The following is a 27859-nucleotide window of genomic DNA, read 5'->3' on the forward strand; positions in this document are numbered from 1 at the left end:
CTCAGCTCACGAACCTCCTACATACCTAATTCATCAAATAGGAATATCTAAATCAGTAGGTGAACTCATAAAATTGCATGTGTTATTTATTATATGTTTCTCATCGATCGAGATACATATTCATAATTGAAATCCGTAATTCAGCTACTTAATATACAAGATCGCAACGTATATGTTAAACAATGGACTTGAATTGCAACGTATTCGTTAGCTTGATTGGAAATATTATCGCAGAATCTAAAGTATTGTACTATGTCCCGATACCTTTATGTAGTCGAGTATTATTACGAACGTCACAATTTTACGATACTTGGAGTCGCCTCGGAATCGCTCTAAAAAAAAAGGAGACAGTCCGAGATAACGTTTGAAATAGGGATGTAAAAAGAAGCATGTACCTGCTTCCAGATTTCACGAGCGAGCGCTTCGAAGTATCTGCCGAACGAAAATATAGAATATACACGATCTTGCTTTGAGAAGCACATGCATCGCGTAAGTATTGTCTATCAGGAGATACTTTTCTCCGGCAGAGAAGAAGCAAATACTTCAAAGCACGCGCTGGTCGGAGAATGCGCGGGTCCAGACGCTTGTCTAGGAAAAAAAATCATCAGTCATCTAAAAGACGCGTGCAGACGCGTTCACCAGACTCTTCTCGTCGACGATCATCCTTGTATCACATACGTTTTCTTCTCGCTACCTACCTAGATGCCAATCAAAAAATATAAAAATCACAAGACACACGCGCGTAACGTGTATATGTGATATATCGTAACACATATGAAACCTGCGTCGTCGCAGAGAATCCTTCCCCCCGTTCGGGCCTACAGGTTTCATACAGGGTACACTCTGCCGATCGCGCTTCGTTCGTCTCTAGCTTGCTTTTGACACGTGTGTAGGAAGTAAGGGGCTCGGACGCGCGCGAGAAGGGGCGGGCGGCAGCCAGATGCCGAATCTACGCTGCTTCAGCGTCTCGGTATATCAACGGTAGGGAATAGCTGCGCCATTCTTTACGAAATTCGTTGCTATCACGTACGTAGCACCTGATCCTTTCCTCGGAATCGCTCTTCCAGATATCCCGGGATCTGAAAATTGAAAGTTCCACAAAGGGGCATTTTAGCGTTTGCCGACACGTGTGCGCTGCGGAGTGAAAAGAGCAATTCTACGCTGTAGACGCAGCTGAGAAGGACACATTTTGTTTATCGAGGATACATGCTCTACAGCAGGTTTGTCATAAAAAGACTTTATTAAACAATTGAGATTAACTGCTATATGCTACAGCCTCGATCTTTGAACCTTTAATAGGTCACTTTACATCAAGGTGTTATTGTTATCTTACGCAAGAATAATAATTGCACGTGTATAAGTACAACTTGCCTTGTGTAAAATGATACAATCCATTTACCTCTACCGTCTACATTTGCATACTATTACTCTTCTACAATTCATTTGACTGATTATAATGAATTTCAGAAGCTTTTAATTAGAAGATACAATTTTCAAGAATATATCATTTAATTCTATCGTAACTGAACTCGTTACTTTTTTCTAAGCGATCGAAATATTATGTTTAATTGTCTACATAATTATTCAACTATTACATCGATAAATATAAAAACTGTCATCGCTGCAAATAAGCTTAATGTGAATACAGGTATTCCTCTCTACTTACGTTCTGAGACATTGGTCATGAATCGAATATTTATATTTCATATAGGTAAAATATTATTTACATAAAATACTTATTTTATTACTGAAAACAATTATAGAACAATTATAGAACAAAACAAACTTTTTTTTGTTCTTAATATAATATTTGTGCTATTACAAAATTAATATTTAGTTTAAACATAGATTAAACTCAACGAGTGATTAAAAAAAACAATACTATTATTTCTTAAAAATAGCTCTTATTTTAATACTTAATATTATAGTTAATATTTAATTTGATAAATTTAATTTTAATATTTAATTATTGGTTAACGAGCGTTTAATCAGTTTCATACAATCTACTAGTTAATTTTTAATCGAGAGCATGCTGGTCGTAAGTCCGAAAATTCGTAAGTCAAGGTATAGTCATAAGTAGAGAAATACCTGTACCCGTTTTAGCATTAGGTACCATAACGATTCCGCAATATCGATCCTTATATTTATACTTTCTGAAAAAATGGCACAAATAAATATAAATACAGATTAATAATAGTCCAGCAAGGATATGAATATAAACAATATTCCATATACGGTTCAAACAAGATTAACATCATGCGACGTTATATAACAACGTGGTTTTATATAAGGTAGACATATAAAATTTATAGTAAAGCACGTACACAAGTAACAAGTTTGTCCCAGATCCGTAGGAAAAATGCATGCGACGAATTCTATTTCATGAAAATGCTTTGTATTTGACGGATGTAAATGATTCTAGGATGAGGTTTAGGGACAAAAAATACTTCATTTTTCCACTACAGCTAACAGTGTCAGGTACTCTGGGGACATTAAAACATAAGCAACGCATAGGAATTAAATATTTTATTGGTATAGAGTATCGGTGTCGGAAGATTAGCAAGCAAAAACAGGAAGGTACTTGCTCTCGCCATCTCGGTTCTTAGCAAGTAAAGCACGCTCGAGGGAGAAAGACACAGTTGTTACGACTGTATTATGATAATTTCTACCTTTGGTTTCGGCCGATGAGTGTCCACGGCTTCTATCGGTAGTCGAATGTGCTCCACCTTGCAACCGTAGGCGACCGGTGTTAATTTCATGATGGTATGCAAAGGTACCTCTAAGTATGGTAATTCGTCTGAAATAAGAAGAAACAAATTTGCATCAACTATATGGAATAAAAAACATCTTGGACATATGCCTCTCGTATTAACAGCAATGCGACGAATTGAAATTGCACAAGCAAGAGCTACTTTGCCGAACGATGAAACGATTACGTCACTGTAATCCGCTTTTGCGCGCGCAACTGTTTATCATTTATTTTCTCGGCATTTTAATACATCGAAGGTCAAAAGTTATGCTTAACGTCTAGACACTCCAATCTCTCCATTCTTGAACGTCATCGCGTGTTCTGACATATACAAGCATGTTACGTAGCACCACCGACTCGAATCATTTTATTTGCGCGTGCAAATAATCGAGAATAAATTTCAATATCCCATGAGATATATTGAATAATAACAAATTAAAATGTCTCACGAGAGAGACATTTACTAACCTGCACTCTTGTCCAGGAAATAAGCGAGTAAACAACGTAGCACCGCTTGATGACTGACGACTAAAACATTACCCTGACGTTCCAGCTCCATTATCACAGGCTCCAGCCGTGCAACGAGATCCTCGTAACTCTCTCCTCTCGGATAACGATACGAAAACTTGTTTTGATCTCTCGCGGCAAAGTCCGTAGGATATTTCGAAGCGATTTCTTCATAAGTCATCTCTTCACAAATACCCTAAGGTGATTCACAAAGAGAAGCAAAGGTGAGAAATTGATTAATTAGCTATTAGTCTATTTATATAAATACTTTAAGTATTTTAACTCACGGCGTCAATTTCATTGAGAGCCTTCCACCTTTCCTGAGGTGCCTTAACATCAGCTGCAGTCTGAATAGTCCTCTTCAGCCAACTAGTCCAAACTCTCAAACCCTATATACGTAAATATAATGCTGTTTAATATAACACAGGGTCCTTCAAGAGTCAAGTGCCCGATAAAGGTAATATGTGGAGAATTATACGGCGCTTACATAATTCAGGTAAAGTACACACTTTGTGTCTCACTGAATATGTAATATGTATATCTCAAATTATAATTTTCTTGAATAGTCCTATCTATTTTCATATTATAATGATCAAGATTAAAATTAAATAAAAATTTTATTACAATATATATAAATAAGCGTTAATTAATAAATCGATAAAATGTGCTTTGAAAAGGTCAAGGAAAATTACCTGTATGTTCTGACTACTGATATAATCTGCCAATGCCTTGGCATATTCATGACCCCGTTCGCTCAAGTCCGAATCGCCGCCTATCCTGCCCTCGAGGTTCATCAGGCTCTCACCGTGCCTTGTCAAGTAAATCGTGCGTGGCACGATATGAATGTTCATAAGATAGTAAACTATTCTACTTTGTATATGGCCTTCGTGCTTATGGACCAGCACCTTCTCGCCAGTGTTGTATATTTTCATGAACGACAGGTCACTCTCGCGCTCCTCGTCCAGCGGCTGATACCGCTCCTGATAGTGCTCGATTCGCAGCATAAAGTCCGCGAGCACATCCTCCTTCTTCATATTCGCGTAATCCGGACTACTGACTTTCACCTGGCCAACAAATTATGAATATTTATTTAATAAATTGTGTAAACAAAATTTTTTTTAATCATATTCATTAAATAAATTTTAATATTATTATACAAAAGACCATAACGTGATAATCAATCGGTACGTACTTCCATAATATTCTGCTCTTCTTAAGATCATCTTTATAGTATCGATCTTATTAACACTTAAGTGCTACTGGCAGAGAATTTTCATTCAAGCGCTAATTTAAGTTTAATGTAGTGTTCTTGTTATTAAAAGTTTAAAATAACGTTTAATAAAATTTTTTTTACATTAAAATAATGTTAATTTAGTTAGTCTAACACCTTGCAATCTATAAAAAGCAGAAAAAATCCCTTAAAAAATCTTTTTTAATATAAAAGAAATCTTGATTATGTAAATTTTCATTCAGAGTAGTATTAACAAAAGAGAAATATAAGTAACACTCTAGGATTAACTCCCGGATAACCATGCGTGATATAGGATATTGAGCAATGCATTGTATATCTATGTTATATATTTGCTCTACATTTACTAATATCAAAATAACACATTATGCAGCACAAATACAGCATGACTGCTTATACATACAATCAATTTGGTGAAATTTTAAGAGCAAACAATCAGCGATACATTATATTATTAGCAACAACTGGGCAAGTAGCAAATTTGATGGTGAGACGTTGCTATTTACTTGTCGTTGATAGAATTGGAATTCACCTGAGTGCAACCCAATAGACATAATGCTGTCTCACTTTGTCCCGAGTTTATCAAAATTAGTTGCTGCAACATTGTTGACAATATGACAATAAACTCACTGCATTTGGCTATCTGGGCTATCTCAAAAGTTACATTAAATTAGAGTTGACGTTACTTCACCGACTTTCTCAAATATACATACTTCCATAATGTTCTGCTCGACGATCTCCGGGTCGTTGCACACGGACTCGACGAAGAAGAGGTTGAAGCCCATCTTGCACACGACGATGTCGCGGATGAGCTGGCGTCTCTCGACCGTGGAGTTTGTGGCGTCGAAGACGGCCACCTCGCCGTCGCCGCTCTCCAGCCACTGGCAGACATCGTTCAGGGCGTCCTTCGCGCACTGCGTGCGTATCGCCATGGCCTTTATGTTGTCAGGACGGAAGAACTCGTGACACTGATAGGCCGTGGTAGCGTGCCGCCTGTACTCGCCCAGGTTGAAGACCTTCGTGTTGATGCCGATCCAATTGAGGTATCGGCATAGCTTCTTGGATATGTAGGTCTTGCCGCGAGCCGGCAGACCGACCATCGCGATCACATGAGGCTTGTTCACGAAATTCGCCCGTTCACCTGCGAAGAAAATGAAAATGTGAAAGATGAAAGAGCGTGTATCTAATCCAGGAACGATTATCGGACGAGGAATAAATTATAGGAAATTAAATACGCGAGAGAAATCGTTAATCCCTTAACTGGATCGAGCTATTTTCGTTTCGTTTGTTCAAACTAGAATGATAAGCTGAACGTGTTATATTGATTTCAATGTTATATTAATACAATAATCCAAAGACCGCCTTCGATAGTCTCGCAGTATCGAGACGTGTCAAATTTTGTGCGGCCACATGTAACAGATGCCCGCTCGGATTTCGCAGTCTTAAATTTTATTAGCTGTAATTTCGCTGAGAACTGCAGCTTTTGTTTATCTATCTTTCCATACATAAATACGTCAATCGAGCGTGAAATTTTATCAGAGACCTCGTCGTTACATCACGCTGTAAATGGCTTAAATGCGCATTTTTTTTAACTCTCTTACTAAACTAGATTTAATCGGACGTCAATATGAGGCACTTGGAAAAATATTTTTTTTTCATTGAATATTTTTCGCCACGTGATAATTAGAACGCGCGTACGGGTTCCACTAATTCCACCGCTAAAATCTCTAATTACAAACTTCGAATTTATCAAGGATTGTTTGAGATACTGAAGTACAGCATTGAGATACACTTGAAGACTGATAAGATACTTGAGAACTCGCCCGAGGAATATCTACTAACAACCAACGTCATGAAAGGCACTTTTATTAATAGAAACGCATAAATTAATGATCTTTCGTAGATTTTACAATACATACAAATAAGTACCACAAAAATTTTTAATAAAATACATTTTATTAAAAAAAATTTTTTTTAGTAAACCTTTCGATTTAAAATATTTTTTAAATAATTTCTTTACTTCTAACTCTCGTTCTTAAGTCGTATACTTAATACTACTCTAATCGTGTTATTAATCATCGTTATTATCATAACCGATAAGTAATTCTGCACGAGGAGTTTAAAGTCTGAGGTGCATTTGGATATCACATTCGCACGTCTTCAGTTTAAATCAGCCTATTTTTCACCCTGATCTGTCTATTAGCACGGATTAATTTTAAAGATGTTTTGGCTGTACAGTGGAAGCTAAAAGTTATCGAAATTTTAAAAACTGAAAGTTTCTTAGATATATTTTTTTTCCTAATAAAAGAAAATTTTTGATAGCAAAATTTCAGCCCTAAAAAACCAGCTACAAAAAAAAACAAAAATTTAATTCCAAATTTTTTTTATAAATCTCCAAACATATGTGAGAACAATTTCTAAAATTTTTATTAAACGTTTAATATTTCAAAAATATACAAAAATGTATCAATTCTATTGCTAAGAAAAGTATTACTCGATTTACTTTTTTTCTTTTCGTAAATAATTATTTTTAACACAGAATATTTTCCTAATAATTGTCTTAAAATATACCAAATAAATCATATTAAAAAATATAGTAAAATTTATCATTATATACCGAAAAAAAGCAATTTATACTTTTCTGAAGAATATTATAAAATTGTATGGAAAAAAAATCAGAACAATAAAAAAAAAGAGGACTGTGGAATAACATTTTGTTCTTTTTATAATAATTCAGTAAATATTAATGCGATACATTTATAAGCGCTAAACAGGAAAATAAGCCTTAACAGAAAAAAGCAATAAGATAATGAAGATAAAAGAGCACACCAATGTTGTCTCTTCCTGGTAGATTTTAAATTCTCAAAGTTCTATCAACTCAAATTAAAAAAATATAATTGTTTTTCATGCGCAGATGTATATAGCAATAGTTTTTTCTCTTTTAATATCTTAATTGGCATTATTCTTTGTCGTCGGATATATTTTATATTCATTTGGCGTATTAGTTTCCTCGAAATGATTTATCTGACGAGTTTGCTTCCTTGAAAGACGATAGTGGATATATGCATATCGTCGATAGTGGATACATGCATATCAAATTATTTATCCATGCATACGAAGACAAATAAAACGCAACTAATTCCGTCAGCGTACTCGGAAATCACGAGACACAGAGACATTTCTTTTATTTTTTATTTTTTTAGCGTTAAGCTCCAAGGTTATTGGTAGAACAAAAAGTGATAAATTATCTTGCAGCCCCGACACGACAGTGCAAACGTCAAGTACGTTTCTTGCTCTACGTCAAAATTTTCCTCCTGGAGAACAGCGACCAAAAAAAAACATATATTCCAGATAGCACACAATATATAAAAATATTTTACAAAAAAAATCTCAAAAACATTTTTGTGTATTCAAATGAAACAAATCATAAAGAGTTATCAATATCAAGTAAAAGTATTTATAAAATAAGTATCTATAAAATACTACTATAAATATTAATTCTTTATTTCCCATAAATATTGTAAAAAACGTATAATCTATATTTTAATAACATTTTAAATAAAGATATTACGTGTATATAAAATATTTATTAAATATTTACGTAATCATTTAAAAAAATAATAAATATTTCTCACAAATACTGTGTGCTACTATAGGTGTATCTAAGATCTGGTTTGCTCTTATTGCTCTTTACCTATTTAATTATTAATGTATGCCAATCAAAGAAGAAAAAAGGGAAGATAATTAAAGGGACATGTACAAAATACAGCCGAAAAGATCTCCGGCGAGTAGAAAACGCGATCGTTAAATTTTATCATTTATTGAAGGAAGGCGGAGAGATATCAGATAAACAAACATAACTATCTTCCGGCCGTTCCTGAAAAAAATATACACCGTCAATTCCCATATATCTTCGGGAACTCGGGTGTTCCTCACAGCAACGTGCGGATCGAAGGTGCGCGTTTTCCCGCTCGCGTTCTCCGCACCTGCGCTTTTCGCCGATCATACGAGATCGCGCGATATAGGGCGATATAGGGCGATATAGGGCGAGTGCAAAACCGGTGCGACGATCGCGGGGAGAAGACACCCGGTACATTGACCGCGAGATCGCGGACCTTGAACTTCCTCCGAAACGCGAATGAGAGGTTCACGTTCTTCGCACGTGTTCGATCTTACGAGTGCGTGGGGGAAGGGTGCAGGCGAGGAGGGAGAGAAGAACGAAAGAGAGAGAGAGAGAGAGAGAGAGAGAGAGAGAAGGGTATAGCTGGGTATAGCCGAGTACCTGGCACACGAGACAGAGAGACAGGATTCTCAAAATATTACCTCGAATCGGGAACGGCTTCGTCTGGATGGTGTCCGAGGTCGGCGGGGTGTAATGCATCTCGATTTCGGAGTCGGTCATCCTTCGCGGGCACCGTCCGCGCGTCTGAGCTGACGATCTGTTCCGGCGTGAAGGAGAGAGACGGAGCGCGAGCGAGCGCAGGGTGAGAGACGGAGAACGAACACGGTGGAGATTCGCCTGCACTCATGCGCGAAGCGCATGCACCGTGTCGACTACGCGTACTGAAGTACTGACCAGTACTGACCGACCGCCAGGAACGAGCACGAACGACGGACGATCGGGAGACGGTCACCGCGCGCTCTACCACCGTCGTCGTCGTCGTCGTCGTCGTCCTCGCCGGGTTTCGTCGTACGTCATAGTATCGGAGCGGCGCAGGGAGGAGAGGCGCTGGGCGCACTCGGCCGGCTCTCCGGGTCGGGTTAGCTCTACCTCACTCTACCTCTACTACGATAATCGCAACATTCGCAACTGTCCCCTCCCCCCAACCCCCCGATCGCCTATGTACATACCGTCTCCTGCGCACGTGCGCGCACATTCATCGATTGACCAATCGGAATAAAGAGTCTTACGAATTGACCAATCAAAGACTGTCAAGTGGACTATATAGTCTAGATATCTATCGCAACGATATCTGGGACGAAGGAAGAATTAACCAATCGCAGCTAAACAGTTCGGTTAATTGACCAATGCGATTGGTCAATTCTCGTGGGCACAAGGCATTGGAGAGAGACGGTACGATCATGAGTTTCTCTCCTCTTCCCTCTACGTACCGCTCGTGCTCGACGTGCTTCGCGCTGCCGCTCTAGCTAGCGTTTCTACGTCCATGATCCGACGGATTCTAGCGTGCGTTGGCGATCGACGACAAGGCGCGTTTCCTCCGGTTCCTTTTATCATCTGGTTTCGACACAGGCAGGTGAGTAGCGTGTCCCGCTCCGCATTCAGAGGCCCGCGATTTAATTTCGTCGACGTATCGTTGAACTTGCAACGCTTTTTGTTTTTCATTCGCACGATACACCAACGAACGTCGTGGCGAGATTCGTCGAGGTTCGCTTCCACGAATATCGGCAGTTCTCGCGATACATGTAGCAGGCTCTTATTGTGAGATAAAAACACGCCAGAGTCCCGGCACTTCAGAACTAATTAAGATAGAAAGAACTTGCGAAACTTTTAGTACTCGTCATTTTTCCGTTTCGAGTGATGGGTCATGTAGATTCCGATGTGTCGGGAGATCGATAAAACTTCGTTGCAAAATTTTGCATTTTTCTCTAAATAAAAAAAATAAAAAAAAAACACGGTTGACTGTCAGTCGCCCTTCGTCACGTAACCGCGTTCGGTTACGCAACAAGCCAAAAAAAAAAGTAGGAAGCTGCAAAAGAGCGTCCCCTTGTCGAGAGAAGTCGGTCCCTTGCAAGGAGGGGGAAAAAAGAGAAACCGAAATCGTTTCTCGTTTATGAATGGTACGAAGTTGCCCCAACGTCCGTAACCAACGACGCGAGAAAATGACAGCGTTGTGTATTTACACGAAATTCTCGATGGACAGTCTCGCGCGAGAACCATCCTATGTAGCTCGCACGGACGTGCAGGTTAGGTTAGGTTACGTGTAAATTTTGGTGTGTTAAATTCCGTGAGATTGACAATTTTGCGTTCGCAATCGCGTTTGCGCATTTTCCTTCGTCTTCTGTCAATGGCCAAATCGTCACTCGTCACCGAGAATCTTCCTGCTCGAGTAAGTAGAGCAAGAACGGCGTTAGGATAGATTTTGAGGTTAGGTTCGCGAGCTTCCCGGTTTACGGGGCCTTCCGCAAAGTCCGACCGAGGTCAAAGCTCGACCTTTCGCTTTTCCCTGTTGCTAGTCGTTAAATGATTCAGAGATTCATTAAGAAGTTCATGAAGTCTCTGCGCATCTCTGCAACTTCGGTTCCCTAGTCTTTACAAGATTCCCGTAATGAGAGGAACTCTTGAAGGTCGGGGACGCGCGTATAGGCTCGGTGCCAAGTTCCCGAAGCGATACGGAATAGAAAGGTGATTCGGATTTATGATGCACGATGGTATGCTCGTTATTTGACCTTCGCGTCTTTTCCGTGATCCCGTGGACCGTACGTAGACCGCATCGCGGATTATATCGATTGTATGCATCTCGTCCCTGCTCCGTACGCATCTCGCGAACAGCACGCGGAGAACCCGTCGAGTGTCGTCGCTTGGGTTACGTATAATAATTCATAAATGATCTTATTTTAGGCGGAAATTATTGCGTAACGATCGACGAAGAGATTTAGCTCTCGCGCACGAGGATTGACGAAAGTTGAGCGATTTAATTCAAGCCTCGATTAGCACAGAATTTAATTTAATTTTGTTTATAATAAATAATTTTATTAAGAATAATTTAATTATTCTTAATGGTGAAAGTTATATAATTAATAAAATGTTACTATAAAATTTGTTATATAATCACTTTATATAACGAAAAAAATTATAGAAAAATTATATAGTTATCTATTATATAATAATCTATCTTACAATAAAAAAATTTTACTTAACACAAAAAAAATTACTCTGTTCCAATAACTTATTTACTTACAGTCAAATTAAACATTTCTTAATTGAAATATTCACTGTAAATAAAATAATTTTTATTCATGTAATTTTTTCTTGCAGTTTTAACTATTTACTGTTAGTCTATTTTTATATTCAAGTTTTGTAATCTAAAAAAAACGATTAAGTTTAATATTAGTTTATTTGTAAAATCATTATTTCAATGTAAAAAATATAAAAATATAAAATTATATACTTCAGGTAATACATCTATTTAATTTGAAAGTAAATATTTTTACTTAAACAGAACACACAAATGTTTGCACCAAAATATATGGTTTTAAGAAAATAAATTTTTTTTCATAAAGAAAAATTTGTCTCTGTGTGGTAGTTATTATAATAATTTTAATTATAACAGTAATTGTCTATAAATAAGATAGTTATTTTTGGATAGATCGTACTTATTTGTATCCCATTAAGCCAGTTTGTTGTTCGATATCTCCACGAGAAGCTTGTTAAAAGCTCTCGGTGCTCTTAAATATATCCGTATTATCATTTTTGATCGCAGGACGTAGCGATAGAACTCGTGTTACGGCAATTTAGGTCTCGCCATATCGGTGATCAATGTACGACGTGATTGGCAGCTGCTTTTATTGATAACGAGGTTTTGTTTTACGCGAGGGAGCTCGATATCTCTCAAATCACGGCGCTTCCTGTTCTCGCCTTAAACCACGATAAGGCCAAGTAACCCTGAACAAAAGAGAAAAGCGAAGAGAAAAAGCGATTCGCCTGATAACGGTGAACTGCTGATGTCAATAACGCATTGAAATGTATTTATCGAGAGTATTCATCACGAGCGAGTCCTCGTCGCGCGCCTTCGCGTCACTCGCGAATAACTCGATGACGCGTGACGTTAAAGAGCAGGGTTGTCGATTGATCCACATTATTTTTCTCGCGATGGAACTCGTCAATTCTGATATCTGATGACGCAAGAAAGTATTTTTTTTTTTACGTTTAGATAAATAGACTTTTCTTAGTTCGATTAACTCTGATTTATTTTGCTATCCAATGAACTGTCCTTCACGTGCCAAGAATTATTTGTTCATTTTTATCTAGATTACAAGTCCCACTTTCATATGTAACAGCTTTTATTGTTGCTCTAGATAAATTCCTGTTGAATCTCCGTAAAGTTCTGTTGAATCTTAATAAATTCCTCTAAATAATGAATAATTCCACGGAGAAAAAAGAATTAGTGCGGTGAAATAAAATGTCAAATCAAATAAATAATATTTATCTTAGCATTATTTTCTTGATTAAAAAAAATATTTCTCAAGATTAAAAAACAAATTATTTTATACTAGTTAATATTTATTTAAATCAAGGAAATGATTTAAACGTAAAAAAACTTTAAATGTAGAGATTCTAAAAATACAATTAATTTGATTTGCTGCATTTTATTGAAAAATCAATGTGAAAAGTAAATGTATTGTAGAACTGTCCAAATAGCGCAAATATCATGGATCTGTTATTCTTGCTTCACGTTGTTTTCCAATCAAAATTATTATATCTACATCGAATTAATGATTAATTGTATTTTCACAATCTCTGTAAATGCTCCTCCAAATAATGAATGACTCCACACATACAGCCTCAAAGCTGCATTTCTTTATTTAAATCTTGCTATTAATCGCGGCGCCTGCTGATGTAAACATCTCGATGGCGCAACATTTGTGCTATCAATAGGCAGAAAATTTTACATCTAACAATATCAGTGTCGTCTTCACCTGCACAAGCATTTCGTTTCGCTTCGCGCGACTCTGATGAATATTACGACGCGAATTTATTGCGAGCGATAAGAGCGAATTTTAACGCAAGACTGGGAGGATTTTTGTCCTCTATTCAGTATCTCGCGGCCTCGCCGTTTCGCGATGTACTATGCACTTCTCACCCGTTCGTCATAATTCGCGTCTCGTCTTCGACGCAGTTGTCGCATAGTCGGGCTAAGCTAAGCTGCGTGCTTTCGCTCTCCCGCGTGTCTGTATCAAGAAAGAGGTTCGCTGAGATTCAATCATTATTTTCGGAAATAATGCGATCCCCAACGCGGAGACGTTTATCGAACTGTTAGTTGAGTAATTTATTCGAGAAGAGTACGCGAATTATTATATTTTTCTTTCAGGGTGCATAAGAAAGCTGCAGTAACGAGATGCATTTGACCCATGCCGCGTTGTACTCTTTGCGCTTGACACTGAATCAGGTAAGATTTAACGCAGCTCTCGCGAGATCCGCTCCCACGTTAATCGGTTTTAATTAACGTCCACTTGAGTCGCATCACCGCTTATTTTTCTATAAACGGAGAACATTTTTTTTTCCCCAGTTGATTTCTTTTTCGAAAAGCTGGAAAAAGAAAGAGAGAGATCAAAATCTCAAAACTCAGTTTGCATTATAATTTTTATATAACAAGTGTATTATAATTTATTTGTATTTCAACCAAGAAACTTGTTATTCAAATATTAAATTATATTATAAATTATATTTAATATGAATTTCTTAAATAGATACAAAAGAGTCAATTCTTCTAAACATAAACGTGGAAGAATCAATAATAAAAAAAAAACAGATGTTTTATTTTGATAAAGCCTTCCTCATAATGGCTGTTGCTTCCAGGGAGTCAGCCCAGCATTATACAGGGCTAGAAGCTTCGATCGTGGTACGGCGACATCCGCGATTTTCCTCGCAACCATTGGATTGTCTATGAGCATGTTTTCATTGAAACAGATGCAGTCGTCGCATCAGCGTCGCCTACGAAGACTCTGCTAGGAATCCCATCGACTGCAATTCATCAGCAACCAAAATCAATAGTCAATTTGAAGAAATAAATCCATCGATCATGAACACGTATGTGCGCCACAGTTCATTGTAGCGAACGAACACTGCTCTGAAGTCAACAATGCGGCGTATATCGGGTTGAGCTACAATCTCCACGATCTAGAATGAGAGTTTGCGGTTTGTACCTATGTTGTATTAGACGATCTGCAATTCCGTACAAATGTCGTGGTATGTTCCTTTATTAGAGCGCAAATAATTTGTACGCCCGAAGGATCAATGTCCTCGATTCGTAGACGCGCGTACAAGGCCGCACGCATCAGTCACGTGGAATTCAGTACTTGGTACAGACATAGGGATTGCAAACGCAATGGGGTTTTCATTCGGAAAACGGCACCGGTTTTGAGCGAGTCGCGTATCCGTCGATACGATAGTTTTCTCTCCCTAGAAACGATAGATCATCACGTTAGTAGGAAGAGATATTCTAGTCGTGCGAGCAAATGAGAAACGATGTAGCGAACGCATTCTTGCGCGAATTCTTTTTCGGAAAAAGTTTTATTGGTAATAAAACAGAGAATGCTTGTGTTAGTTTACACCACGATTTCGACTTGATTTATTATGTCAATTATTTTCAAAAATAGTTTCTCCTAATCGCAATTACAGTTACTACCCTAATTCTATGCGCGTCATTTTCGATATTAAATAAAAATCGATTTAAGGAAAAAAAATTATATTGACAAGTACCGTTAGTCGATTATCGTCAAACAATAATTAATTAAAAACTATATATGTAAGCAGCACATATATCAACTACGGATTAGAATTGAATTTTTTGTTTATGTCATAAAATTGTTTGCTTACAATCATCATGTTCGAAAACATTTTATAAATCAGTTCTAATTGAAAGTTTTTCCTTGGAGAAAGACGGCAAACTGCGAATACAAACGCGAGCCAAAGAGTTTCGCTGAATAGAATGGAGTCCGCGAATCTAGAAGATTTTAATTTGTTATTAGTTAGAATCGAGTCGTAACTTAACGTACAGCTTATTAATCAAATGTCTTTGATAATGCTCATCCCGTTTTCGTCACTATAAAATTGCACCGAATTACTGTCGTTAAGCCTTGTGTCTATACGATATTAAAAATTGATCCGAGATCTCGGACAGAGAGAGTTGACCAATCGCGTACGATCATCTGATTAACAGACTCTGATGCAAGGCTTTAATCCTGAAGCACAGATAGATGCACATTGCGTGTCCAAGTTTTGTTACTGCATTGTATTACCGCAGTTACTCTTCGCAAATTTGTTCCCGAGACACTCGTCCGAAATCGATAAAATCTTTCTCAGTAGTTTTGACGAATTAAAATGATATTCTAGTAAAATTTTTCTCTTGCTATTCGATATTACTTTTTATTTTACACGACAAATACACTACCATGTTATGATTGCTACAAAAAAATATTTATCTGTCACTATTATACGAATTTGTGTATTAGGATGTATTGGTGCCATTTCGGAGCATTTGTAAGATTGATCGTTTTTAATAAAATGTTGATTCAGTTAACTGCGGCTTATTTTTTATTAAAGACTTCTCGTTAATAAATGTATAATTTACGTTTTAATCCCACAGGAAGAGACGGAAGCAATCACGTAGAAACGCAAAATATAAACCTTGCGGATATCGTATAGAATATCAAGAAATCGATAGAGTATTATTAAACAATATTATCAAAAGAAAATTATATTGCGAATCCTCCTCTTGGTCTTAACGTGTACATTTATTTATAATTATTATACAGTCTCAGGCTCGATATTCCATGTCGTACAACGTCTTGTCCATTCTTCCATTCTCTCCCTCTGTCTTTCGTTTTCGTCTCTCATATATTCTCATAAAAAATTGCGTCTATGCCGCGGAAGAAAAGAGCTAAGAATTCAATTTCGTTATACGTACGAGTGATATAAAGAAAAGTAATTTTCTTTTTGCATTTTCGTTATGCAAAGTTGTCTTTTCGTCTGTTTCCACGGCACAGATGCAATTGCGCTCATACAAGAAATATATATAATATATATATAAGTAGTTTTTATATATATATGCGTATATATATGTATAGAGATTAAAGATCATGATCGTCGGGCTGCTCGATTCAAAAGTTCGTATACACGTCAAATATACAAAGACATTATACATTTTCAAAATAATTCTGCGACGGATATACGAGAGAAAAGATTTGGGGGGTTGCCGGGGACCCGGAGAAACTCTCATTCGAGATAATTTATTTAAAATTCGTTGGACCTAAATATACAAATTTTTTTCTCACGTTCTGATTTTTTTTTTTTTTTTTTTTTTAGAAAGGACTAGAATTCGAGATTATGAAAAAATAGAAATTTAACTTTGCGATCAAAAAATGAATTTAAATCATTATCAATTCTTTTCGCAAATGGTAGAAAGTTTTTCTAAGAGAATTCAAAGAGGGGAAAGAGCTCCACTTAAACAAGAAAGAAACAAAATAACGCTGCGTCTCAAATGAAGAGACCCTCGATAAACTTACGGTAGACAAAACAAGAAACTATTTTACGTCGCTTTACGAAATTTCTCGCGATACACTGTGCCCGCTGTGAAGATGTCGCATCTTCTTATCGTCGTCCACGCGAATCGGTAAGGAACAATTAATTAATGCACGCAATCAAGTAAAACGTTGCTCCTTCTCGAAGCTGGACGCGGCTATCACAGTTGTCCCCCCTTAAACGGTCTCCACACAATGATCGATGCAGCGTTGCGCAGCGATGTGTTTCTTTCCTTTTCCTCAGCCATTTGTATAATATTGCGCGAGAATAAATGATATGTTACAATGTAGGATGCGCTTGACATTTTTTTTTTTAACCAGACCACCTTCCGACCATGTGTGCGAAGTGTGCCGATGTATAGAAAGGAAAAAAAGGATAGTAAAACTAATATTGCAACGTATTACTATCTAATTAATATTTAACAATAAAATAAAATGCACATGTACATCGTGAAATACCCTATGATCAGAAAGTACCGGGAATTTTTAAATAAAACAAAATAGAGTTAAATTTCAGGCAAATTTATTTTATCTCCTTCAAAATATGATCCATCTGAAGCAACACACATGTGCCAACGCTTGACCCAGTCCTCCATGCATCCCTGGTAGGCCGACGAAGGGATGGCCTTTAGTTCCCTCGTCGCATTCTCTTTGATCTCCTCGATCGACTGAAATCTCTTTCCACGAAGTGGCAACTTCAACTTGGGGAACAAAAAAAAGTCGCACGGGGCCATATCAGGTGAATACGGTGCTTGCTTGATGGTATTTACTTGATGTTTGGTCAAATAATTCATTGGTGTTTTTGCAAGAAATTCAGATCCTTCGGAACGAGCCTGGCTGCCACGCGTCTCATACCCAAAACATCAACCACAATATGCTGTGCCGTTCCATATGCAATGCCAAGTTCACTAGACATCTCTCTTAAGCTGGTATGACGATTTTCAAGCACCATTTCTTTCACTTTCTTCACGTTTTCATCGGTGTTCGATGTCGATGGACGTCCGGAACGAGGGAAATCTTCCACCACTTTTAAAGTCTTTATACCACTCGTATGCTCTTGTTTTTGATAGAGCAGATTCGCAAAATGCTTTTTGCAACATTTTCAGTGTATCGGCACACGAAATTTCGTTCGCAACACAAAATTTCAAACAAACTCTTTGTTCAACAAAATTATTCATGGTAAAATGCGGCAAAATGAAAAAAGTTGACTGATGTAAACAAACGCCAGGCAGACACTAATGATCGGATGGCACTAAAACCTGACAGATGTGCGTCTTAAGGTCGTACCAACATAAGAAAAAAAAATAAACCGGTTCCCGCATGCGCGGTACTTTTAAATAAAAAAATTCCCGGTACTTTCTGATCATAGGGTATACGTATAATTGTGTAAAATGTAAATTATATTACAAATACCAGTAACAATGAAAAAGATATCACTAACAATAAGAATGTATCAAATTTAAAATTCAAGTATCAAATTTTGTCTGATCGCAAAAAACCGCAGATAAAATTTGAGAGATCTTTTAGAGGAAATATGTATATATATAAAACTGTATATATATAAAAAAAAGATTAGTTTTGATTTCAGGGATATCTTTAATTTTAAGCCTCCTGAAGGCTTAAAATTAAGAAGTGAAATTCAACCTAATTTTTATTTTAATACAACACTTTAGTATCGCTTCTAACAGATTTCCCTTATTTCAACTTATTTTCTAATTAAATATTAATACATTGCAATAACAGTTTTGACTATGTTGTCTTATTTTCTTTCCCCTTTATGCGACGGCGACGCGACACGTTCCTGAACGAAAGGTATCCGGGTAACTTCGCTGTCCCGTGCATCCCGTGCACCGATGCAACGCTACGGATCGCGTGATTTACAATGCCACAATATATCGAATGATATGCGAGAGGGGGCCGCTTTGACGCGAGAATCTCAGTAATCCGTCGAATATATCTCAATGAAATGGAGCAGCGGTCGCGGGGAGGGATAAGCAAGCTCGGTTCCCCTATTACCTGTGTTAATTATCTTAACGATACTCTAATGGCAGTCTGTGCAGGGAGGTAAGTGTCTGTCAAAAGTCGGTTTTGACAGTTCACGAATGTGTGACGTCGATTCCACGGTGTTCCTTCGCGTGTCACGAGGTCGTACCGGCCAGGCTTCCCCGTTCAACGACGTTGTCGAGTGAATCGAGAAAGGAGCATATATGCGCGCGTACATACGTACGTGTATGTTATGTGTCTTGTGGGTTCATGAGAAGGAAAACAACGTTCGATACAGGCAATCGGGCGATCGATGTGATTCGAGCTGCCCAACGATTGAGATATACCGGGCTTTCGCGGGCTCGCGCGCTTGCCATCGGCTTCCCGTCCAAAAAATACACTGCTCATAAATACTCGTTACGTCCGTCTCCGTGTTTTCAAAGAAAATATTATGTAAAAGATATAAAAAAACCAGTGAAACATTTTTGATACACGGCCAACGTGGATAAACGTCAATCAATTTGTCCGAAAATTCCAACTATATTCCGATAAAACAATTGGTTCATATGCTTAATACTTTCATACTAACTTTTTCTGCAAACGTATATATCTTTTATTTTAATGATATATTCTCAAGAACTCATTATATCATTATTAATGTCACAAAAGATGGTAATTTTATCTGCGATCAATCGCGAGAGAACTTTCCTTAACAAAAGAAAAAAGGTTTGTTAAACCTAAAATAGTAATGTACGTAATGTTTACGTACATCTTTCCATTCCAGGATTAACCAGACCTAACGCATTTAAATACAGCTAGTCGTATTCTGCAAAATTATTCGGCTTTTCGGACAACGGAGGAGCTTGTCTGGAATGTGCGAAAAAGATTGTGCAAGTTGTGGCGGCGGGTAGACGAATATTTATGAGCGGTGCAAGTCGATCACGCGCGACAGAAACGCTTGTGTGCCGTAAGAAAATAAACCCTGAACTCTCCGTTTTAATATAATCGTGCCACGTTGAGCGGTGCCCGTCTACTTCCTATTTCCGCATCTGTCGGCTTGACGAGACGCGATTTTCGCGATGGAGACGCTCCCGCGACAGCCCGGCACGCTTATCTAAGGAATTAAGCTACGAAGTGGCGATACAATCTGGATTAATCGCTTTCTCATTCCTTTCTCTCCCTTTCATTCACACGCTGTATGTTCCTGTATTTCTCCTATCAATTCTCTTCTATCTCACTACAAGTCAGATCCTGTATGTATAAATTCAGCGCGACAGGACTGGACGGTGTTTCGAGTGTACGCAGCCGAGTACCGCGGAAAGTCTTCATTCGTCTTCATCCCTGCATTCAAAAGAAAAAAAAAAAAAAGAGAGGAAAGCGGTCTCGCGTGACTCGCGTTACTTAGAGTCGCCTGTCAGAATTTCGATTTATTTGCATTCGAGTTACACGGTATTTCTTCCACGATGCTCCGTCCAGCCCCGGCGCTGATAGGTAACGTGAACGCAATTTACTGTTTAACGCATTCCATCTCGCCCCTTCCACTCATTGAAAATTCGTTACTCAACGGCCGACAACAAGCAAGTTTCGCGCGTCGTCGTAGTCTTGATCCAACGGTGCCAACAAGGATTATCAACACACCGTACACATTGTGCTCAGTATTATTTCGGAGAACGGCGAAACTCGCAGACAAAGCCACTAATGACTCTTCGCTACGGTAACGCAGAAGCCTTGTCGCGTTTCGCCGACTCAGAAATGCCGAGAAGTCCATTCTCTTACGTGCAAAGTGACATTCGCAAGTCTCGGGCTCTAAAATTTAATACAAATAACGAGAGACACAAGATTCGAGCGGGCCGACTGAGATCTCTGAATAAATGGGAACGAGTTGCCAAAAAATTTAATTTATAAGTAAATAATCAATTTATTTATACCTAAATCTTATTTCGTAGATTCAGCAATTGTTGAACGAACGATGATACATAATATAAAATGAGTTATTTTAAATATTTAAAAAATCGCTGTCCCATTTACGCCACGCGATTGTCTCAGTCGACCTTGAAAAGTAAATGATTAGAGTTAGAGATTATTCGGAATAATTATCGCATAGTAAATATCATTGTAGTAAAAAAATGACGCAAGAGAAACGGAAGTAAGGCTGTGTCGAGAAATTGCATTTCTCTTTCGAAATGCTCGTTCGAACGACATTGTCATCCCGTGACGATTCAAGGATTCATTTATGCGCTTTACATTTCTTATCGAAGATTACGACGCTATAAATGTGCATAGGACATATTCCGGTGCAAGATTGTCCCTCAAATCGGATAACTAACGTAATCGAAATAATCACCTCAAATTTTAAAATTATCGACAGACTGAACGTCGAAAATAAAAAAATTTTCGCTAGTATTACTTTGGGATATCATTAGGCGTAATTGAGCGTGAAGATCGATTCGTCGCCCTTGATTCGCGCTTCCTTCACTCGGTCATCTGACGAACTTCCTGTGATAGCAGCAGCTGGACGAAAATCCGAAGGTGTCCTTTTTCACGATTCCATTGTCCACTATCACGAGCTCCCGATAGACCTATTTCTGCTTGCAGGAAGCTCTGTAATCGAACGGATAGATAGTCGTCGAGATCGCTGCTTGCACTGCTTTCTTTAATGCACATCTCGATCCTCTGTATCCTCCTTCTCTTGCCGTCCACGCTGTTCGCTTTCCTGCACTCCATATTTCTTCAAAGCGTTCTGCCATTTGATTCACTCGTCGGCACGTAACTCCCAATTTTGCAAGGCTTCCTCAATTGAAAATCGAGATATCGTTCTCACGCGCGTCCTCACAATTTTCTCGATAGTCAGGAGAAACCGATTCGCCGTCCAACTTTATCGAAAATTCCTCTCGCGAATTCTGATCTTGCTAAGTCCACGTCTGATCTTGAAATACCGTCGAATTGCTCGGTCGTCGAGGAAACCTCTTCTACCGATGATTCTTCACTCTTCTCAACAGATCCTGCTTCGCGAAAAAGTTTCTTGTTCTCGTTGAATTGTCATTAGTTGGTTTCATTGATCTTATTCGATTATTGTAGAACAAATTCCAGAATGGCTGCTGTTCTTGCCAGTACGGATATCTTTGAATTTCTCGTATCAACATCGCCCATACACATCTCAACGAAACTTAAGCGGCGACGAACGGATCTCGATATCATTTTTTGGAGATCGACTTTTTTCTCATTAAGAAAAAAAACGCAATATTACTTTTTTTTCTACGCAATGTTTACATTCTCGGTAACTAAGAAAACACAATTTTTACTCTTTAATCCTATTCCTCACTCGGGCGGTGTTTTACTTTTTGTTTTTTTTACTTTTCTTGTCAAACTATCACCTGATGGCCTTCACAACATTGTAACACGGTCTTACGTTCGACGACAATACTTGCGTACGGTTCAATAGATTACAAAGAACTGAAATCACAAGAAACTTTAGGTTTCCTTTCAAGGTGCGAGCGCTTCGCATTTGTATTCGGGAGTTACTTGAGAAAGGCTGTAAACTGCTAATCGGAATGCAGGAAGAAATTGTATAAGAAGATTCAAAATTAGAGAAGCATCCACGGAAATGGGATTAAAGTGACTCAATGATAGCTTCAATGGATAATTCTATTTTTTCGCGATAATCGTGTAAGCAGAAGAGATGTATAAAGCAAATATACAGATGGGCAGAAAAGGGGGGGGGGGCAGACTTCAAAGCCGCGAGAACTAATGCGAAGATAAGTCTTCGTGGCATGTAAAGTGTAATTGGAGAGGATAAGAAGACACACTTGTGGGTACTCGTAATAATAATTTAGAAACATGTACTGTTACCTTTACCGTTAGACAAGGCAAAATTTATTCATTTGGTCCAAGAGATCTAAAAGAGTAAAAAAAAAGAAAAATACAACATACGAATTAAATATATTAAATAATATGTGTGTATATATATATATATATATATATATATATATATATATATATTAAAAGATTTCTCCATGCATAAAATCTTGCATTTTTTAAAAACGTCTATGTTTGTTATTAAAGAAAATATACAAATAACAACAGGGTGAATAGATTCATTGTGCTAAAACTCTCGTAAGCAATCGCGTTTAAATGTACATAGTCCGAGTGAGTCGTATAGCGCATATTGTTAATTTACTAGAAAATACATACCAATGTATTCTTGATGTGTGTATATATATATATATATCGATTTTAAATAGACAATATTGTGTTGCGACTGGAAAATCTTATATGCAAACAATTTTGGGCATTTCCACTGATATATGTTATCGTAATCTTCCATAACAAATATCGTAAAACATGACATATATACATGTATGTATATATACGCGTGTGTGTGCGTGATGTATGTGTATTCTGCGTGTCGTATGGATATAGAATATTCAAGTGAACCTCCTCCCACTACAGCGGGCTAGTAAAGTCAACACACACACATACATAATATATTATGTATAATGTATATTATATCTGGTAAAGATCTGGCGTATACTGTAATAGTTGTGTCTGCCTGAATAAGCAATAAAAATATGTAAAAGACTGAGCTCTGTTAGCGCGGTACATATATACATATATATATATAATATATATAAATATCACTCTCTCTCATTTTATCTTTTTTTTTTGTTTCTTATTACGAATCGACTAAACTCGGATTATGATCACCCTGGATATATCTTGTACGCCAATTGCGGTGCACATGCGCGCGCGATATAAGTGCGTCGAGGCGGAGCTCCGCGTTTCGCGTTCTTGTGCGCCACCGTACCTTCCTCTCTTCGATCACAACGAACCGTGTGTGTGGTAGGACATCAAGCTTTAATATATTTACTATGATATTTATACTGTCGCGTGAGCGAGTTGTCATTTTAATTTTGCATCTCTTCGTATTTCACACGTCGCACTTCGTGGTCGATCGCGTGGCGAAGCTCGAGAAAGCCACTGCCGCGAAAGAAACTTGGTATCGTTGTGCCTGAGCCTTTGTCGTTCTTCCAACTGTTGACTGCATCTTCGAGCGCAAAAATCGTCTCCTTCTTCTTACATGCGTCACTGTGCAGCGTTCGTTCGAGAGAAATCTGAACAATGGATTCAATTTTCACATACCATACGTGAAGAAACGAACGGATTGATGACGACGACGACGACGACGACGACGACGACGACGACGACGACGACGACGACGACGACGACGACGACGACGATAGCATACGAAGAGTATTCTCACGTGTTCTTCTCTCACGAACGAACAGATGGAGGATGCAAAGACTTAGGACATCGAGGAACAGGGTAGACGAGGCGAGCCCATCTGCGTGAGTACTCTGTCGAGCCACTGCAGCGGCCCGTTTAAATGCAGTTCGATCCAGCAGGGAGTCGAGGTGACCGTCTGCCGGCGATATTCCGCGCCCCAGCCCTTTACGAAGCTCATCCGGATCGTGCACATACGCGTCAGCTGGTACACCGCTTCAAAGCCCTGCGACACCGACTGCGACAGCAACGCTGCGAATTCCTGATTGTTGAAGATCTTCAGATTGCATCCTGTGTGCCAACAAAGTAAATTTGACATCGATTGTGCGAAGGATGAACGAATAACATCTATTTAACTAGCGATTTTCTTGCACAGAAATATTAACTATTCGTTGCGACAGTAATTACTGAGTACATCAAGCAACAAATAGAAGGAACTCATTGAAGGCGGATCTCGTTGAAGGACGCACATGGAAGATCTTGAAGACTTCCAATAAATTAATCATTTCAATTCATCAAGCAAGATAAAAGAAATATGCACGGGAAAAAGATGAAGGACAATGTAAGAATTATCAAGTGAGTTGATAATTTATTCATTTTCAATGATCCCTGTACTTACACAAATTCAACGCAAACAGTTTAAATTAACTCGTTGTTAAATAACTTGAAGAAGAAATTATCTTCAAACTAAAGCATTAAAAAAAAATAAAAAAAAAATCAAGATACCAGATCCGAGAGGCGGGTATACATATTAGATAATAGTTTCTTCGCTTACCTGGGGGTATTTTGCAGACGGTGGCCGGATGCCAGCCGTAACGTTGATTGCAGTTCGGACTTTGCACGAAGATACTCGAGTCGGATAGACACTCGGCGAACACCTCACCGCCGATATAGTATAGCCTGACACCCTTGCCGATGTGTCGCCTGGTCTGCTCGACCACCGTGTTGCGATTCACATTGGACAGCAAGCCGAGGCAAAAGCGCTCCGAATTGCTCGGATCGGTGAAACCGTCCACGGTTATACTCGGCTGCGACGCGTGAAATGTCTCGCCCACTCTCGTGTTTAGCTCGTAATAACTAATTGAACACCTGGCAAGTAAAGAGAAAGTATTGTGAATGGCGCACATGATGCGACGAAGATGAGGTTTAAAAGATAAAAAAAGTCACGCGGATATTACGCAAATTAATTAATTGGTTCAATTTCCGCCTATTAAAGAGATTCTTTTTCTTCAGTCTTTTCACGTAATATAAGAACTTGATCAAATTTTGAGAATAAGTTTAATATACAAGCATTCTTGAATTTTTTCAAATTTTTTAATACAGTTTTCTTTAAACTTGGAACATAACTTTCTAGAATGGTGTTAAATTTTATGATAAGAATTTTACGTTATTTAAACACAAACAAGATATAAGATTTTTTTTAATCTATTTTTTCTTACAAAAAACATTTTAAAATTTTAAAAATAAAACTCTATCATATCATTTTTGTATGAAATATTCGTTCCCTCTACTGAAAATATTATACTAGTAAAAGTGGCAACAATGCTTATTATTACATTAAAATAATTATTACAATTCAATTTTTTCTATTAATATTTATCCATGTTATAAAGAAATTTTTTAAAATAATAAATTAATTATATTTTTATTATTTAAATATTGTTCACTATTTATTAATTTGAATACGGCAACGCCAAAAGCTCCTCTGTTAAAAGATATATATGAATGAAGTCACGTGACACTGCACTCTTTTAAGCTGAAGAACCTTTTTAATCTTATATTAATATCGAAATCTTATCCGATTTCGCGTTGATATTAATCCTAACGATAAGAGGAGGAGAGATCCTCGTTCAGTAATTTCATCATCCTAGATCCCAGCTGCTCGGAGAACTAGAACGCTCTCGCGATCGAAATCGTCTCACATGTAACAACGTACAACGCGTCTTCCTACGTCTGTTTATGTGTTTAGGAGGGTACGATACACCATGCGCGTTGTCCATTAATCAGCTCGACACTCACCAAAATGCGGGCTCGCAATACATAACCGGCTGCGCGTCTACAGGGCTGGGCGACAAGCGTGACAGGGACATGTTATCGTTGTGGTCCATATTGTCGCCGTCCTCGCTGATGTAGCCCGGCGGCGGCGTATCTGCCGGCGGATCCATGGATCCTGGAGCGGGATGAGGCGAGCCCTGCACGCTTCCCAGGCTCCCGACGCTCGCTGGACTCGTCGCCTGCATGCTCTAAACATAAATAATCCGTGGCGTCATATTTCCGAATCTGACAACGCGTTCCTCATTAAACGGCATAGGGTGTTACACGCTATTTACCTACATCTACATCTCGATGTTATGAAATACATATACGGTTCACGCATAGAACTGTACAATTCATTAGACATCATAATGGTAATATTAATAGGGTAAAGTCGCCTATTGTGGGATAGGTTACTAATATGAGGCAGCGAGGTTTCTGCTACATTAATAAACGCATGTGGTTGGTACCATCATAAACTTATTACTCTTGGGGTGAAATCTATTTAGTAGAAAATTCATTATTGGATCATGCGTGCAGTCGTTGAAAAGAAATTTTTGTGAAATCGGATGTTGTCAACATTTATTGAGATGAGTCTTTAAACTTTGTTTATTATAAAATAAACAAATATTTGATAATAAAGTCTGCATGCAGCGATAGAGTAAAGTCGTGTTAATAGAAAAATACGGGATGTGATAATTTGCTTAATTATAAATATTAGATTTAGTGATCGTAAAACCGCAAAGCATGGAACTTGTAATATTTTGAGACACTCAAAAATCCTCATTTATTATTGCATATTCTGACTTCGAGAGCTTTCCAAAATGCTATAATAAAGTTTTTCATTGAGGACTTTTGAATTATGAGGCCTGAACGTTATGGCTTTCAGCATTAGCGCCGATTGTGAGACTTTAAAATATCTCGAAGAGAACAGATTTTGGAGACAAACGTTATGTACAAAAATTTTTGAGTATCGAAAGAACCATTTGATTGGTTAGCTTGATTTTAAGTCTGGAGCCTAATTTAAACCTAGTAAAATCCAAGTTGGTGAGACCCATCTCATAAAAAAAAAGAAAAAAAAACCTTTGTGTCTTATATTAGGAATCTTTCTATTGAATTAGCAAAATCGGCAATTTTGATAAAAAAATTTCATATACAACAAAGTATATCTATTATCGGTTGCTAATTTTTGGCGATAAAACTTAAATATATTTACTATAATTTAAATATAAAAATAGGAGCTAATTTTATAAATTAAATAAATTATAAGCTTTTAAAAGAAGATATCTCATAATAGGCGACTTTACCCTATACATTTTATAGAATATATATATTAGCTACAATATTTAGAATCTTTTGCTACTTACAATATAATATTTGTAACAACAAACGATTAAAAAATGGAATGACAAACGAGTTTCTACGTGGGGAAATAAATCGACCTCGAACAAGCCAACTTGCTAATTCGTGATCCGTTTCCAGCTACCGACCTGCATTCCTTGGTACGGATTATTTGGTTGCTGCTGTTGCTGTTGCTGCTGCTGCTGCTGCTGCTGCGGGGACTGCGGTATGCCCTGCTGCTGATTGTGCTGGTGATTCAGTGTCGCGTGGAAGCTCGTGTTCTCCGGCACGCTGACGCTGAGCTCCTCGAGGGAGGTGTTGTAGAGGACGGTGTTCTCGTCGCTGGCTAGGTTGTGCCGCGGCACGAGAATGGCCGGCAAAACTGCAAAGTTTCGTGCGCCACGATATAGTCACGCGATCTAGTCTCGCTATGCTTACGGTCGTAACGGCCGATT

The 27859-nt window shown here is 38.0% G+C and overlaps 2 protein-coding genes across 3 annotated transcripts in view; both read right to left on the minus strand.

Moving 5' to 3' along the window:
* Positions 1-68: 68 nt before the first annotated feature.
* LOC105193572 (6-phosphofructo-2-kinase/fructose-2,6-bisphosphatase 1) lies at positions 69-8907 on the minus strand. Its single transcript, XM_011158083.3, has 7 exons — positions 8829-8907; positions 5219-5646; positions 3949-4320; positions 3544-3645; positions 3218-3452; positions 2670-2797; positions 69-1079 (listed from the first exon to the last, which is right to left on the minus strand). The coding sequence occupies exons 1-7, from the start codon at positions 8905-8907 to the stop codon at positions 1023-1025; spliced, it is 1401 nt and encodes a 466-aa protein (XP_011156385.1). The 3' UTR covers positions 69-1022.
* Positions 8908-18401: 9494 nt separating this feature from the next.
* LOC105193574 (mothers against decapentaplegic homolog 3) overlaps positions 18402-27859 on the minus strand; it is a 47554-nt gene continuing 38096 nt past the window's right edge. Inside the window, exons 3-7 of one of the 2 annotated variants that reach the window (XR_005575255.1) lie at positions 27554-27786; positions 26049-26272; positions 24805-25118; positions 23987-24320; positions 18402-23950 (exon numbers count right to left, since the gene is read on the minus strand). Coding sequence is in view for 1 of the 2 variants with exons in the window: in XM_026135696.2 (XP_025991481.1) it covers positions 24052-24320; positions 24805-25118; positions 26049-26272; positions 27554-27786 (1040 nt within the window). In the remaining variant the exon portion in view is untranslated. Of the gene's footprint in view, positions 24321-24804; positions 25119-26048; positions 26273-27553; positions 27787-27859 lie in introns of both variants that reach the window. The other variant, XM_026135696.2, reaches the window with a different exon arrangement.

The sequence above is a fragment of the Solenopsis invicta genome, chromosome 7 (genome assembly GCF_016802725.1).
Source record: "Solenopsis invicta isolate M01_SB chromosome 7, UNIL_Sinv_3.0, whole genome shotgun sequence".
Taxonomy (NCBI): domain Eukaryota; kingdom Metazoa; phylum Arthropoda; class Insecta; order Hymenoptera; family Formicidae; genus Solenopsis; species Solenopsis invicta.